This window comes from Mycetomoellerius zeteki, unplaced genomic scaffold (assembly GCF_001594055.1).
Source record: "Mycetomoellerius zeteki isolate Tzet28-1 unplaced genomic scaffold, Tzet1.0 scaffold70, whole genome shotgun sequence".
NCBI lineage: Eukaryota > Metazoa > Arthropoda > Insecta > Hymenoptera > Formicidae > Mycetomoellerius > Mycetomoellerius zeteki.
The window spans coordinates 3,248,692-3,264,038 of NW_017257720.1; the positions used below are offsets into that span (position 1 = coordinate 3,248,692).

Consider the following 15,347-nt stretch of genomic DNA (forward strand, 5'->3'; position numbering starts at 1 on the left):
ATTAATATTAGGGAAACAAATGAAGACCATTAATTAAATACGTTGAAATTAATAAAAGTAATATAATAGAATAGGATATAAATATCTTGGCGCGTGCAATCTATCTTTTCAATAAATTCGCCAGTCATTCTACATAAAATAAGATAAATAAAAATAATAATTAATTAATTAATTTCTTAGTTATTAATTGTTCCGCAAAATAAAATATATATTGAAACAAATGCAAATAATTTGGGATCAGACTATAACGTAATTTTAGATGCATCTCGGTTAATTGTATCACATAGACGACCGCCGACAGTTAATAAAACGAATGTGATTAATACATCCAGTTGAAATGAAGCTAATTCTACGGCTGCTATATAATCAAATACTAAAGTGAATGTAGGCAAACCCGATGGAATCGTAATTATATCTCAACTTGCGAATGCAATTACAATAAACGAGTTGGAATGTAGCTCTCGTCTGCCAGTTCAACGGATTTTCCGGTAGAAATTTGTCGGCGTGCAAGAACGCTCGTTGGAAACTCGCGTACTTACGACGCCGTAACCGCGGCCTAAGTCGTCGAAGTGAAGACTACGACGTTCGGATATTACCCACGGCAAGACGCTATTACGGTTGGGTTCAACTTCCCCGCAATCCCGATCGCTGAAACGACGTCGACGACGGTCTCGTTCACGATTCACGATCCGGCGAAGTGATGGGGCCGCATGCACGATCAAGTTTCTGGTCCGTTCGCGAGCTTGCGGTTACGTTTAGTTCGCCGTACGCCGAAATTATAGGTACCACGCGGACCCTTCTCTCTCTCTCTCTCTCTCTCTCTGCTTCTCTCTTTCTCACACACCCTCTGCTTCTATTGTTCGATGTATGTGTCCGCCGCCTGGTTCCTGCGGAAACGCTTACGGAGCTCGGACGATGCACTAGTATCAACCATCATCGATTCGAACAATGCCGTACCTACGTTTCTGTCAATTTAACCATTAATTCTTACGAGGAAATTTTTTTTAATTCATAATCAAAGTTTAGATAGCTGATAATGTCGCAACTCTCGTAATTTGGATCAATTCGAATGCAAAATCGTAATATCTAAAATGACATTTATAAGTTAAACGTGTGTAAAAATTTGATTTATTCTAACATTCCATGCTTAATTGAAAGCTAAATGATACTTTTATTTATCTATAAAAATAGAAAATATTATTTCTCTTACATATACAATATATTATTTTTAATATCAAAGAAAATATCTCCATGTATAAAAAAGATAAGACAAATCTCTTTTGCATGTAAAAACAAGCAAACAAAATTACCGGTTATTTAGTATTCACTTGATTATTTTCTGGATGCATAATTATTAGAATAAAAATTTGTAAAAATAGACATCAAAGTTTTATTATATACTATAACACAAATGATTGCGATTCGCGAAAATTGAAGAGATTCTCGCTACGAAAAAAAAGACTGATTTATAAAAATCCTTCGGTCCTTAAATCCAATGATTTCAGTCACAACCATAGACGGTATACTTATTTTCACAGAGCGTATAATTATTAAAACAAAAATATGTAAAAACAGACATCAAAACTTTATTATATATTGTACACTGTTAAAATTATAGTGTCAAATTTAATCTAATTTAATTTTTCATTGTTTCTCAATATATCGTTATTTTATACTAAAAATAGATAAAATAACGATGTATTGAATAGAAACAGTGGCGATTCAAATTAGGTTAAATTTGACACTGTAGTTTTAACAGTGTAACGAAAACGATTGCAATTCGCAAATATTGTGTGTATAAAGAGATTCTCATAACAAAAAAGACTTGCAAATCTATCGCTCCTTAAATCCGTGGTTCCAATGTTTCTAGTCACAACCATGGACAGACGCTTATTTCCCACCGAAAGTCTATGGTCTGTACTAACCCCTTATTCGTGACCCCTCCGGTACAGTAACCGCGCAGTGTATCTCCAATAGGGGAATCTGGCACGTTTCCAAACGACGAGAAACTACGACAACGGCGATGGCTATGACGAAATGAGATCCCCAGTTTAATGTAACGACGAGAGCAAAATAACGTGAATGTATCCGGAAATGTCAATTGGATAATATGATCCACGAAAAATCAGCGACAGAGCGCGACAAAAATCGTTTACAACATAATATTCACTGACGATTATTTATTGAAAAAAGAAAAAAATCGTCGCGCAATCACAGGCAATATGATTAAAAAATAATATATTATAACTATGTTATCATTGAAAATGCGAAAGAAACGCGCGAAATAACAACGGAGGAATCCATTCTGAATTCACATGCGAAATTCCAAGCTTTTTTGCAAATTCGGGCGCAATGGCCTCTCTCGTTCTCTTCGCAATGCGCCAAACAGTACCTCGTGCGATTCACGCGCGCGGCTCTCAAATAATTTCGAATTGAAATCGAGGACGGCGCAACCAGCATTTCCGTCCATTGTACGTCGCGCATTCCGATGCGTTCGCGGCGAGGCGCACGCGACCCGCTTCGAGATACGCTCGTTCGAACGCGAAATTTATTTCTCGATCGCTCCGGGTTGCGACGAGAGTCGCGGAAAGTTACGAGGGGAATATTTGATACTGGTTGGGCGTGCAGGGCGTCGCCGATCGATCTGACCGACTCTTTTTCAGTCTTCCGTGAGAGCTTACCCCTGTTATTATTACTTCCTTTATTATTACTGGTTTATCATTATTTATTAAACCTTAATTTCTTTTACTATGAAGGAAGTACCTAAGTGATAATGTATGTTACCTAATTCAAAATAGATGAATTATTGCATCTTTATATTGTTAGCAGACATTATTTTTTCTATTATATAAGAAATTCTTGTAAAAAAATTGGTAAAAATAATTTACCAATTCAGATTGCTTATATTTAACAAAGGAAATTATTACTAGGAATTGACGTTGTTATTATAGTACGCTAAGTATTATTATAAAAACCTATATTGTAGAATCTAAAATGTCTTCCTGGTAAGAAATGAAAAAGAACTGTAATAGCTCGGAAACATCTTTTACTTATTGTGAACAGTACAGTTTAGTAAAAAGATATTAAAAACAATCGAAACGCAAAGGAGTTTAATTAAACAGAGGATACGAAATTTAATAATCTACGTGGCAAAAAGAAGCTTTTACTCTGATTAATTTGATGTCAACCTTACTTTAACAAACTTTTTCTTTAAAGTTTAAAATTATCAGGATGTTTCATATTGAAAATTACCAACGTATAAAGCGTCCAATCAAGTCTTTTCCCACACTCGTAAAGTTGAAGAATATAAGATTTCTAATCGTAGCTTCCTGCGACATCTTACGTTCGAAAGGAATGACTACACTCAGTTAATTACACAGATATAACTAGACACCTTACTAATAAATCATTAAATTATTTTTATAAGGACCAATCAAGAAGGATTATTTCACCAGACACTCTCGTATCTGACTCGCGTAACACAGAACAAACTCAATTATTTATGGGCACATTAGCGACGCGAACTAATGAGGGCGTGCTCAATGAATTACTGAAATCGTATTCAGCCGGAAAACCATCTGCGGTTATACAATGACGTTAAACAAAGCGTTAATCCTCTGATGCATTTTGGGAGTCAAAATAAATCCCCGTGCGTTGCTCATAATTCACTTGTCATGCATGTAGTTTTGGGAATATTGGCTTATTAAAATATAAAGGATATCCCGAAAGACCACTATATAAAGATAAGAAAAATCAGTTTTGAATGTAACTTTCTAGTTTTCAGATATTTTCGCTGTTTGCATGCTGAAATCCCGTGGGTTTGGAAAAATCGATAGAAAAATAAGTATTATATTATAAAATCTTATTTTGATTTAAGTTAAAGTACAAAGTTTTATAACGTACGGCTTAATTTATTAAAATAATTACTTTCCATGTTATAGATATATTCGAATAATATATTAAACTAAATGTGAATTATTGTGACAATTATAAAAGTTGGAGATGCTCCTCGATTAAACTGCTCACGGGGGGAAAAGTAACATTCGATAATCATAATAAATGCGTTCATTATTAACAAAATTTTGCCAACAGTACACTGAAAAAAAAACTAAATTTTAATAAATGTTTGTCTAAATAGTTCTAAGTAAATATTTATTAAATATAAATATATATTTATTTGATACAAAAACCATTAATTTAACTATAATTTTTATTATGAGTAAATATTTCTTTACTGTAATTAAATGTTTACTTACAATCGTTAGTACTATTAAAAAAAATATGAATTAAAATTTAATAAATTTTTTTCACAGTATATTATCCATGTTTTACGTTCGCAATTCTTCATTAAATTAAAACTCATTTGTGCTCAAATTGCAATTTCACCGCGTGCCGATTGGAGCAACCAGTATTTAATTATAATCAGGTAGAACCTGTATCAGTAATACGAAAACGAATAGAATGCATCAAAGAATTTAAACAAGGCACCCTCAGGTACGCCGAAGCTTACTCTTACCGGGGCGACGAATGCTGCACATGTGAAGCGGAAAGCGCCTCGAAATAGCGGACAGGGTGGCCGCACGCTATCCATCACGAAGTTGAAGTTGAGGGATACCGGCTAATTACTTTGTCCGTGGATACGCGCACGCTCGTCGACGTATAATACCACGCCTAATCTCGAAATGTGCTGACACTACTTACTCTTTTGCCCGTGATCGCGCGGTGCCACGCCGCCGGCTTAATGACGGTAATACGCCTCGTTTACGCAATGTAATTCCGGTACGCAGAATGAGCGTGTATAAATATTGATCCGGTTGCTGCAATGACTATCAACAGCGTTCTCAGTGCACCGCTCTGTGATGTTGACACGAGGCATAGGACAGAGAGACAGAGAGACAGAGAGAGAGAGAGAGAGAGAGAGAGAGAGAGAGAGAGAGAGCTTTGAGATTATCGGATTGTCGAGATTATCCTAGGGTAATCTCGAATCAAAGTCCCCGGCTCGGTTGCGGCATTATCTGCCAATGTAATTAGTTCCTTTAACGCACGCGTTTTGCGCTTTATCTTTAAATCAATGTGAATAATCGGTCTTTTATATAGCGCAGAATAAATATATTAAAATATCGAGAAAATATATTTCCCATTACCAATTCAATATTATAATCACTACATTATGAAAATTTTAATAATTATTACAAGAGAAAGAGATAACGGATAATGTTCATATCATAGTTATCCGTAAAATTATACTATTTTTGTTATCAGTGCATTGAATATTAAATTAATAACCGCGGCGGAATGTGAGCTACAGCGACCAAATCGTTAAATAATTTCAACAAAAATTGCCGCAGCATTAAAATAGCATCGATAACGTAGCGAGAGATAATAATTTAATGCGTATATATAATGAGATGAAAAATTCTATATAAATTACATGAAGAAATATGAAATTCGATTTAATTCGAGTCAATTTTAAGATAGTATATTTATTTATTAATTTAATCATAACATTTTGATTTTATATTAAAGCAATGTATGAAGAGCTATTTGAGCTTTTTCGATCGATGAGGAAATAAAGTATAAGCTGACTTACCCAAAACAGTACCAACGTAGGAATGTGATGTGTCGAAGGATATCGGTCCGTTCGTGCTCTCGAAGGATACATCCTTGCTAAACAGACTCGCATCATGAAACAAGCGTATCGTCCAGGATCTGCAAGACAAATTGTGATTGTGAAATGCTGAAGAATTTTTTGAGACTGGAAAAGTAATTATCGGCGTTTCTCGCGTGCCATAATACCTCGGCTCGGCTCGCTCCGGATCATTACGCAGAAGGCCGATAATCTGGTAATAACATGAATAAAGGAAAAGGAATTATCGTCGGGGCAAAACAACGAAGCATTTTAAGCATGTACTACGATTACGAAAGACTGTATCTTATTTATCTAGAGGAACTATTTTCAGAGAAATTATTTCGAGTTTTATTTTAGAGAAAGATCTGCCGAATATCTTTCCAACGTCGAATGGAGCAAAGTACGGTGGATTCCTCGCGTAGCTGTAATGTTCGAAGTACAGCGTTTCGCATAGAAACAAAGGATTGACAAAGGATTCTGGGGTACCCTATTATACATATACAGCTAAAATATCGAGCTAAAATCCTCGAACACAACCATCTCACCGGATTTATATAAAAAAAGGCATATTACTTTAACTGAAATATATATAAGCCGATATCGGCTTGTACAAGCTCTTCATACAGAATGTCGATTTGCTCGCGCACGAAAGAAGAAAATAACGCAAGTACGTAGAGAATAAATATCTTGATTTCTCCATCGCGGTGTAGTATCATTCTCGAGCGATACTTTGTATGAAATGTCAGGTCAGTCCATAAGTTCAGGCGTACTTACTATGTGAGTATATTTTAAACTGTATGGATAGAATAAAGCAGCTATAGTAAAATGACAACAAATTATCGATAACGAAAGAACATGCATCGATGATTTAAAAAAAAAATAATTTAAACATCCGAGTTATATTGAAAGTATACGTCAATATATTTCAACGAAATTATAATAATAATTCAGAGAATTCTGATAATTTAAATATTTAAAATAAAATTCTCTCCAAATAATTCTTGTCGATAAATAAAATGTGAGTTTTCGTAATCGTGACGCTTATCGTTTTCCATTCCCTGCGAATGAACTCGCGGGATTGATCTGATATGATGGATGTCTTCCACAATTTCAAGCTATGACGTTCGAAACCTTCGAACCTCCAAAGACAGCTTAAGCTCAAGACGAAACCATGTAACATCATATGGATCGAAGTGGCTTCTCACCACCAACGGATTCAGTGCTAAATATACACATGCTCTTTCACTCCTGCAAGTGGCATTTACGTAACAAATCCGTCTTTAACGAGATCAAAGTCGACTAAGATTGACGTTCGCGCCATCGAATTCCGCAGAGGAGAGTACACGAAACGGATTAATATCATACGTAGACGTTTACCAACGTCGAACACGACATTCAATTACGACAAAGAAGCCACATGGCAGAAATAAGTCATAACCTCGGAAGCGAGCGATATATGTGTATCTAGTCTCATTCATTCTTGGGAGTGAAATTTCATTCCCAAAATTTCCCAAAAAGTGGTAGTTGCGCCAATCCGATAGGAATGAATTCTTTCACTCTTATGCGGGGTTTACAATAGAAGTCGTAGCGGTCGTAGAGTCTTAAGTCGTAGAAAATTAATCAATCACAATCAAATATGAGAAAAATAATCGACTCTGATTGGTCAATTTTCTATGACTTAAGACCCTATGACCGCTGTGATTTCTATTGTAGACCCCACATTAGAGAGCAAAGAATCCCTCCAAGCGAGTCAATTTTTAATCTAGTCTCTCTCTCTCTCTCTCTGCAGAGTGAATAATTTCACTCTCCAAAAAAAGAGATTGAAATTTCTCTGATAAATGTTAAGTTTAGCCTCCTTACATTCAATCTTAACGAAATTATAGGCTCATTCAACATGTTTTTACACAAAATGAAGGAATCTAGCAGAAAAAAGCTTTATCTCTCACGAAGTGAGATATTAATCATTAAAGTTCTTGTTAGATTAGAAAATTCATTCCCCCCCCTTGAAGGAATGAATTAAAATTTACTTGCCGGACTAGTGCAACTATCATTTTCTTTTTAGTGAAATTTCATTCTCAAAAATTTAGAGTGTTCGTCTATACATTGGAACTTTAATTTAGTATAAAAACTCAATGAAATAAGAACATAATAAATACCCTAATAATTTTAATAGCAGTTTGATGCTCCGCATCTGTCATATCAAATCATATTATTGCCTCGCAAAAATATTGCAATAAATTATAAAAGCGAACATTTCAAGAAAGACGGAACTTGAAAGCGTGGAAATTAAAATACTGAAAAATAACGCAGGTGTAGGAAAGTTATTGACGTTTTCATAAATATTCGCTTCCCAACTGATGTAATGCGCCATAGAAATATGAGCACAAACAGAATTGCGCAAATAAATTGTTGCTTTGAATATAACATAAAAACCTTTTCGATGTAAAACCGAAGAAGAAATCCTATCTATTTTTGCAGAAACATAAATTATGATTGGAACACGATGATACCCGTTTTTTGGTTTTTTCCTTTTAAAGAGGCAAATATGTATATCATAATAGTTTGTGTACGCGCTTTCTGTGAAAATAAATTCGGCCATATTACTATATTCCGCACAAAATGCAGCAGCGAATTAATTATGAAGGAAACACTTTTTTGCAAGGGATGATATAAATATGTACAATATTAGAGCATAGTAAATTGAAACGTATGCCCGAAGAACTCATTAGTGCCTTCATAAATATGCTTCGCATATGTTAGTTATTTTATTTATAACCAAAATGCATCCATTTAGTTAAATATATACCGTACGTGTGCTTTGCGAATACTTTATATATGTACACAAATTAAATACATCGCAACATATGTATTTAACCAAGACTATGTCAAGATTGTAAAATTGCACGCTACAAAGTACGACAATAAAATAATATTTGTATAATATTAACATTGCAAAAACAAACGCGACTATAAACTAGATTTCACTAATTTACCGTGTTGACAATCCATAAATTGTTTGTCATTTTAACTCAAAATATTCGATTATTGAATTGCTCTTTAGTTTATCTCTGGATTTTACATGATTAATTGCGCTTTCATTTATAATTTTATTTTTCCCTTCTCTTACAAATTCTCACTTGACTAAAAGGTAACTCCGTTTTTTTAGCACAAAGATAATCGCTGTGATAGAATCATCGCATGACAGGTGACTGACATACGATGACAATCAAAGGTCGGTGAGAAACTGGTGGTTGCAAGATGTAATGGAATAACAGCGTGATTGTCATTGAACAAAACCGGTGCTAGAACTTATTTGACTTTCACAATGACGATGCGCAATACATGACGTGCTTCCGGATATCTCGTGAAAGCCTGATTCCACGATGATGCTGGATTTATGTGGAAGGTCAAGCGAAATCAACAGAACGCAATTCACGTTTGAATGACTTGCACGCTGAATATACAAAATATACTTGAAATACAAAGCTATTCACAAAACGTTATTCTTTGATTAATTAATATTCAATTCTTTCTTAACATCAATTCGATAACATTTTTTATTAACAAATCATTTTTAAAAAGTTATATAATTACCAAAAAAGTTTAAAAAGATAAAATCTATTTTCTTTGCCCAATCCATGTTATTTAATTCTTGTATCTGCTTCATACTTTATAATGCAATGCAAAAGTTGTGAGCATTTTAAAATATAATTATATTTTAAATACTGTTAATTACTTCGTAATTAATTTTTACTTTCCTTTTTAGAAAAATGCAATTCGGACGCTTTTGGAAAAAATATAATTTCACCTATAAAGGATGAAATATTTAATGCGTCACCAACAAAGACTATTTGTGCTGTTATATTTAGAGACCTGCCGGGGCGATCGTTAATTCTTTTCGTAGCATTTGTTACCATAGTAGTGCGAAGACACCGAAGGAAGAAACGACTTTAGCATACCCGGCAAAAAGACGTTAAAACGCTGGATTACCATAAAGATATACAGGGCTAGAGTTGGGACGCATTACGCGAAGAATTAGGGGAAGCATAACAATTAGTCGCGACTCTTTATAGCGCACACACTGCTGCTTCCGCGACAATCATTTTCATAATCCGACGTTGGCTGCGCGGACCGCGCATTAAATCGTCAGCTTTGTCTTGGGAGGCTCGTTGTGTTATATCTTTGCAGTATCGCGAAAAAGTCGTTTAAGTGCCGCTTTCATCGCCCGAAGCTGGTATATAAAAGACGAACTCTCGTTGCATCCGCCATAATCTCTTGTAAGTTTGTATACAAGACGTTCTAATTAAAGCGCTTACTATCACTCGTCGGATAACAGAAAATGTGTCGTAAAAAAAGATCCGGTATAAAACAAAGGGCCGTTAAAAGAGATTATTAAAGCATTAAAATATCGACTGCTTTTTGTTTTCGTTAAAAATTTGTTCTATTTAAAGTTTAACTAATATATATTCAATCTTAAATGAAAAAGATCTAATGGGATCGCGCCATCAAGAGATTAAATTTTCCTCGAGAAAAACTCGATGCCAGATTCCTTTGGCAGAAGTAGAACTTCGCTATACTTCCTTTCTCGAATCTATTCTATCAATCGACTTTTAGATAAACTTCGCTAATGGCAAGCTATCTCCGTATCCCATTTATCACAAATATTTCTCACAGTAAGCAATTAAGAGATTGAAGCATGTACGACAGATTAATAAATACGAGGACAGTTTGATAAGTTAGTGACATTTTAAAAAACTATATTGAAAAATAATAGGAAAACAATTTTTAAAAACTGATTTATCTCTCTCAAACTGTCCTCGTATTTATTAATTCCACAATCCTCTAGCTCTTCCTAACTATTATGAAGTATGTCGGTATATTAACGCAATCGGGAAATCTGCCATTTATTAATTCGATGATCGCGCTTCTTTGTAACGATTACGAGCTACAACGACCGTGCCGCGAAGCGGAAAAATAGTTCGCATAATTTCCCAGTTTTTTCCTCGAGACTACAACTTTCGCGTAACGTTGCGCGAACATTTATTTTCATAATGATTATAAGCGCGCGATATTTACTACGTTTATTTTCATAACGATTATAAGAGCACACACGCGACTCGTTGCGCCGCGCCGGAGGGTAAATTTCGCCATTTTTGCCACGTTTCCGCAACAAGAAGTTCGCTTTATTGCATTGAAAGAGACAACGCGTGTCTTCGGTGGCAGAGGGTGGAACACGGGTTTGACCGTGTGCTCTTTAGCTTTTATATAACCGCTCATAACATCGCCCCCGTATGCACGGCGAAACGATGCGTTGGCTTCGCTGAATGCTATGCCTGTGCCCACGTACAGGAAAACTGGATCCGCAACGTATGAGAGAGGTGCGTCGAGGTACATGGTCTATTCATGCGCGAAGTCTTCCACCGAGAGGCGAACGCGCGCGGCGGTTAGAAAAGTGAGAAGGTGTCGCCTGTACACAATATCTATTCCTGGCTTAACCGTACTGCTTCCCAAGACTAGACTATATACTATAAAATCGCTGAGGACATAACGCCAAAGTTTATTCTCTCATGTGGCTAAGTCAAACAAAAACCGGTAAAACTATTGCGAGTCGTTGGAAAAAATTTGTATTTTCTAAAAATGTAAGAAAAATATATTAACGTCTGCAATCTAGATGTTTTTTGACACACAAGCGAAATTTCACTCTTAAATTTCTCCAAAATAAAGAAAGGCAGATTAAATAAAGGTTTTACGTTTGACTTAATAAACTTTGTAATAGCTAGAGATGTTGAAAACCTTTTCAACATTTTTTTGAAAGCCTTTACTAAAATAGTAAAAACTGGAGCTGGACAAAAAAAGACCCAGATTGCAGAGTTAAAAAAACAGTAGTTTTTCTATGTAGACGTAAATATTCTTATATATTATAAATGTTTTAGAAAACAAAAAATATATATATATATTCTATCAATATATTATAAAGAGAGTAAAGTGTCGTCCAACAAATTGTATTTCTTTTTTAAAATACAGATTTTGATCTTTCAATCTTTTTCTGGAACTAACTCTTTCCTAACTTTCTTGCAGTTTCAAAATATTATATAAAAATTAAGCGAAAATTGACTTTTAATAACGTAACGATCCCCAATAATAGGATTATAGCGGAGCTCTTTGCACGCCGACTATTTTTATAATTTATCTCGCAGAATCCAAAGCAAACGAAAAAGTAGAACAAATATATCGCGGTCTAATCGCAGACGCACTTCGCGGACAATGCCGCGACGGAATTCACGAAAGACGAACGGCGGACTTCTCTCGCAAAGCATGAGAATAAACCAGCAACTTTACCGCGATATGGCCAATAAATTCGCTTGGTCGCACGGCGACACAGAAAAAGGGGAAGGAAAATCGTACAATACAATACTTGACTAGAACGGTCACCAAAGTGGAGGCCGCTACGACGAGAACGACAACGTGTGTGTCACACAGAAACTTCTTTCTTCTCCTCTCCTCAACTATTATCTTGCCAGTTTGTACCAGGTGCAGCGGGGTAGAAACGCTACCGTCTTGCAGTGGCGACGAGGGAGGATGTTGCGCTTGGTACGACGACGACGAAGACGACGACGACGACGAGAGATGGAGGGAATCGCACGGCGCACTCCTGCTTTACATTTTATTGCCCGACGTGGATTCGACCGATTTACATAAAGAGACGAACGTTGTAGTTACATTGGCGGACTGTGAAAGCGACCGGGGAGGAGGAGGAAAGAGGAAGAGGAGGAGAAGGTGGAGATCGAGGGATGTTTCTCGTGTCTCCTACCAGCTTGAGAAGGGCTGCGTGCCGTTTGTCGCCCAGGATGAGAAATTTGCGATGCAGGAGGTGTGTGAAACGCGAATGCCAATACGTATCTCCTTCCTCTCTCTCTCTCTCTCTTGCGCGCACGCGCGCTTTCTCCTTCTCTTTTTTACTATTCTAGTTGGCTTTTTCTCGTACTCATTTATTTAACATTCCTCGGACAGTTTTACGTAGAAAATTCTTCGTGAACTAAAATTCTTTCGAGACTGATACTCTCCGGAATTGCTGGAACGTAGAACGGTAGTGAATATTGTGTGCTCGATGGAATGCACAGTCGTATGATAACAGCGAGTCATAGCGCAATGAAATAAATGGCCTGTAATCAGGCAATCGCGATCGATTGTAGCATAATTGACTCTGCTAAAAATTGCACAAGTATGTAAAGTGTTTTCTATTTATTTACATGCAAAAATTTTAAATAGACACATTAAACGTATACTGTTCTAATTGTACCTTGTTCCGACAACGTTCATTCCCGCTAAGCGAAGATACAAAGGATACCACGTTTCTTTTTCAGAGGAAGAAGACAACTATTCCCAACACACAGACCAGTTGCGCTAACATCGCCAACGTCCTAATTCCACAACTTTAAGGAGACACACGTAGAGCAACGGATTTCCTCTGCGGCAAATTTTCGAAAGTAACGAGTAATCACACCAGCGAAAGACGCGAAAGAAGGACAATGACATCACGTTATCGTCGCCGTCGCCGTCGTCGTCGTCGTCGTCGCAATTAGATGGTAATTACACGCGTCTAAATCCAGCACGCGGAAATCACGGGATTCGACTATGCTCGCTCCTTGACTCCTCGACTTCGCCGAGAGAATCGCTCTCTCCTTTCTTTCTTCCTCTTCCTCTTTACGGATCAAGAAGTACCAGCCAGTTAATTAGCTTAACGTCTATGAATTACGGGCGAAATTTTCTCGAGAACTTGTCTCCCTTTCCTTTCCCCAAGGGGAGAGGCAGAGAGGGAGGGAGAGGGTGGAAAGAGTAGGAAGAAAGGAGAAATGACGCCGATGGGCTCACGCCCTATATAAACCATTTCTACCGAGTCATCTCGCCACTGAGATGCTGGACCATTCGTTGTAACTTTGCAATCTACAATACATGGTGCACGCAGTCGTCACGGTCTCCTGCATAATGTATAGTTCGACAAATGTGTTTAACGTTGTCTCACTTTCCTCGCGAAATGCAGAAATTTCCGAACAGACCAAATTGAGCGGGTTTAATACAATTGCATAATTCGTTTAATACGATCTATTATTATAGATTGATACAATTATCTAATAGTATAATAATTGAAAAGACAGTTTCTGTTTTCTATGCATATTTATACGTAAATTTTCAAATAGACCGAATTAAGCGGTTAATGCAATTACATAATTCATTAAATATGATCTATTATAGATGGATATAATTATCTAATAGTATAATTAGAAAGATATATACATTGTATTTTCTGTACTAATATTGATACTAATATATATATATATACGTAAATAATCCTAATAATTAATTTAAAAAGTAATAAATTAATTTTATTTTACTGCAACTGATAAGCAATATAAATATATCAAATAAAAATAACAGTGTGGAATAATATAATACGTACTAGCGCAAAAAATTGACAAATTTAATTCAATACGAAAAGAAAATTTAAATTATGTGACGTTAAGAAGACAAAAAAATCAATAAAAGTAAAATTGAAAGACATTAATAGAAATTTATTTTATTTTTTATTTTTGCTTTTTATTACGAATATGCCGACATTTCTGTTAATAATCCTAAAATTATAGACTCAATTTCTATCTCATTTATTAATTTAATTTCTATTTCATTTATAATCATTTTAGTATTTGTGTTGGATTACAATTAAAGGAATATCGAAAATTTAAAATTCCGTTTGATTTAAACTAATTTAAATTCGTCTATTTTTGAACAATCTCAGACAACGTGAATATCTAAAAGACACGTCATAAGATATAAACAGGTCTTCTAAAAAATATGTACCTAAGTTATTTGGCACGAAACAAGAAAATTTTATTGTTTATGGCTGATGTTTGAATTAAAGTTATATGTAAAACTATGAAATTAAAATTTACTTTATGAACTGAGATCAAAAGACATAATTTTTCACAATTAACAAAAAGGCTAATTTTTTTCAATTACATTCTGTATTAAAAAATAATAAACAAACGCATACCGTAATTTTGCAACTTATAAAAAATATTGTTAATAATAAATAAGACAATATATATTTATATCAGGGAAATGAAAAGCTTATAATTTGCTCGTTTATGTACATGCGGTATAGAAACAAGCAGATTAGGAAAAATTCGAAAAAGTCACATCGTATACCGGAAATAAAATTAAATTCGGAAGATAAAACGAAGTCGGACCGTTACCTAACGGCTATTTCTTAAGTTCGTAAATACGCTGCGAGTGAAAGCGCGATTCAATATTTAAACGGTTCCGTCATAATACACCGACACTGGTTAGAGCGCGGTATGTTTGTTGCTGAACTGCAGTGCTGTCATAAATTAAACTTTCTGCCATTTGTGTTTGTTGCATCTCTTATATTAAATAATCGTGAGAGAGAAACTCCGTGATTGCTGCTCCCAATAGTAAATCCAGTTCGACATGCGAGCACAAACATTATGATATTCAACGCGAAAAGGAGACAGGACAGAGAGAGCGTCTTCTGTACATGTTTGAATTGTTATAACTGTAAGCGTTATCATCGTAATTGCTTCATATCAAAAATTTATCACTTCAGAAAACACATTAACATTTACCATATTTTCCATGTGTTTCATTGGACGTAGCAGGATATATAAGAGGAAATATTTTATTATAAAAGTAAAAATAAAAA

The 15,347-nt window shown here is 35.4% G+C and overlaps 1 protein-coding gene across 1 annotated transcript in view; it reads right to left on the bottom strand.

The window, feature by feature from the left end:
• Positions 1-15,347, bottom strand: part of LOC108729140 (disintegrin and metalloproteinase domain-containing protein 10) — a 74,754-nt gene that overhangs the window by 36,282 nt on the left and 23,125 nt on the right. Inside the window, 1 exon segment of the mRNA XM_018458111.1 lies at positions 5,591-5,709. Within this exon segment, the coding sequence (XP_018313613.1) occupies positions 5,591-5,709 (119 nt within the window).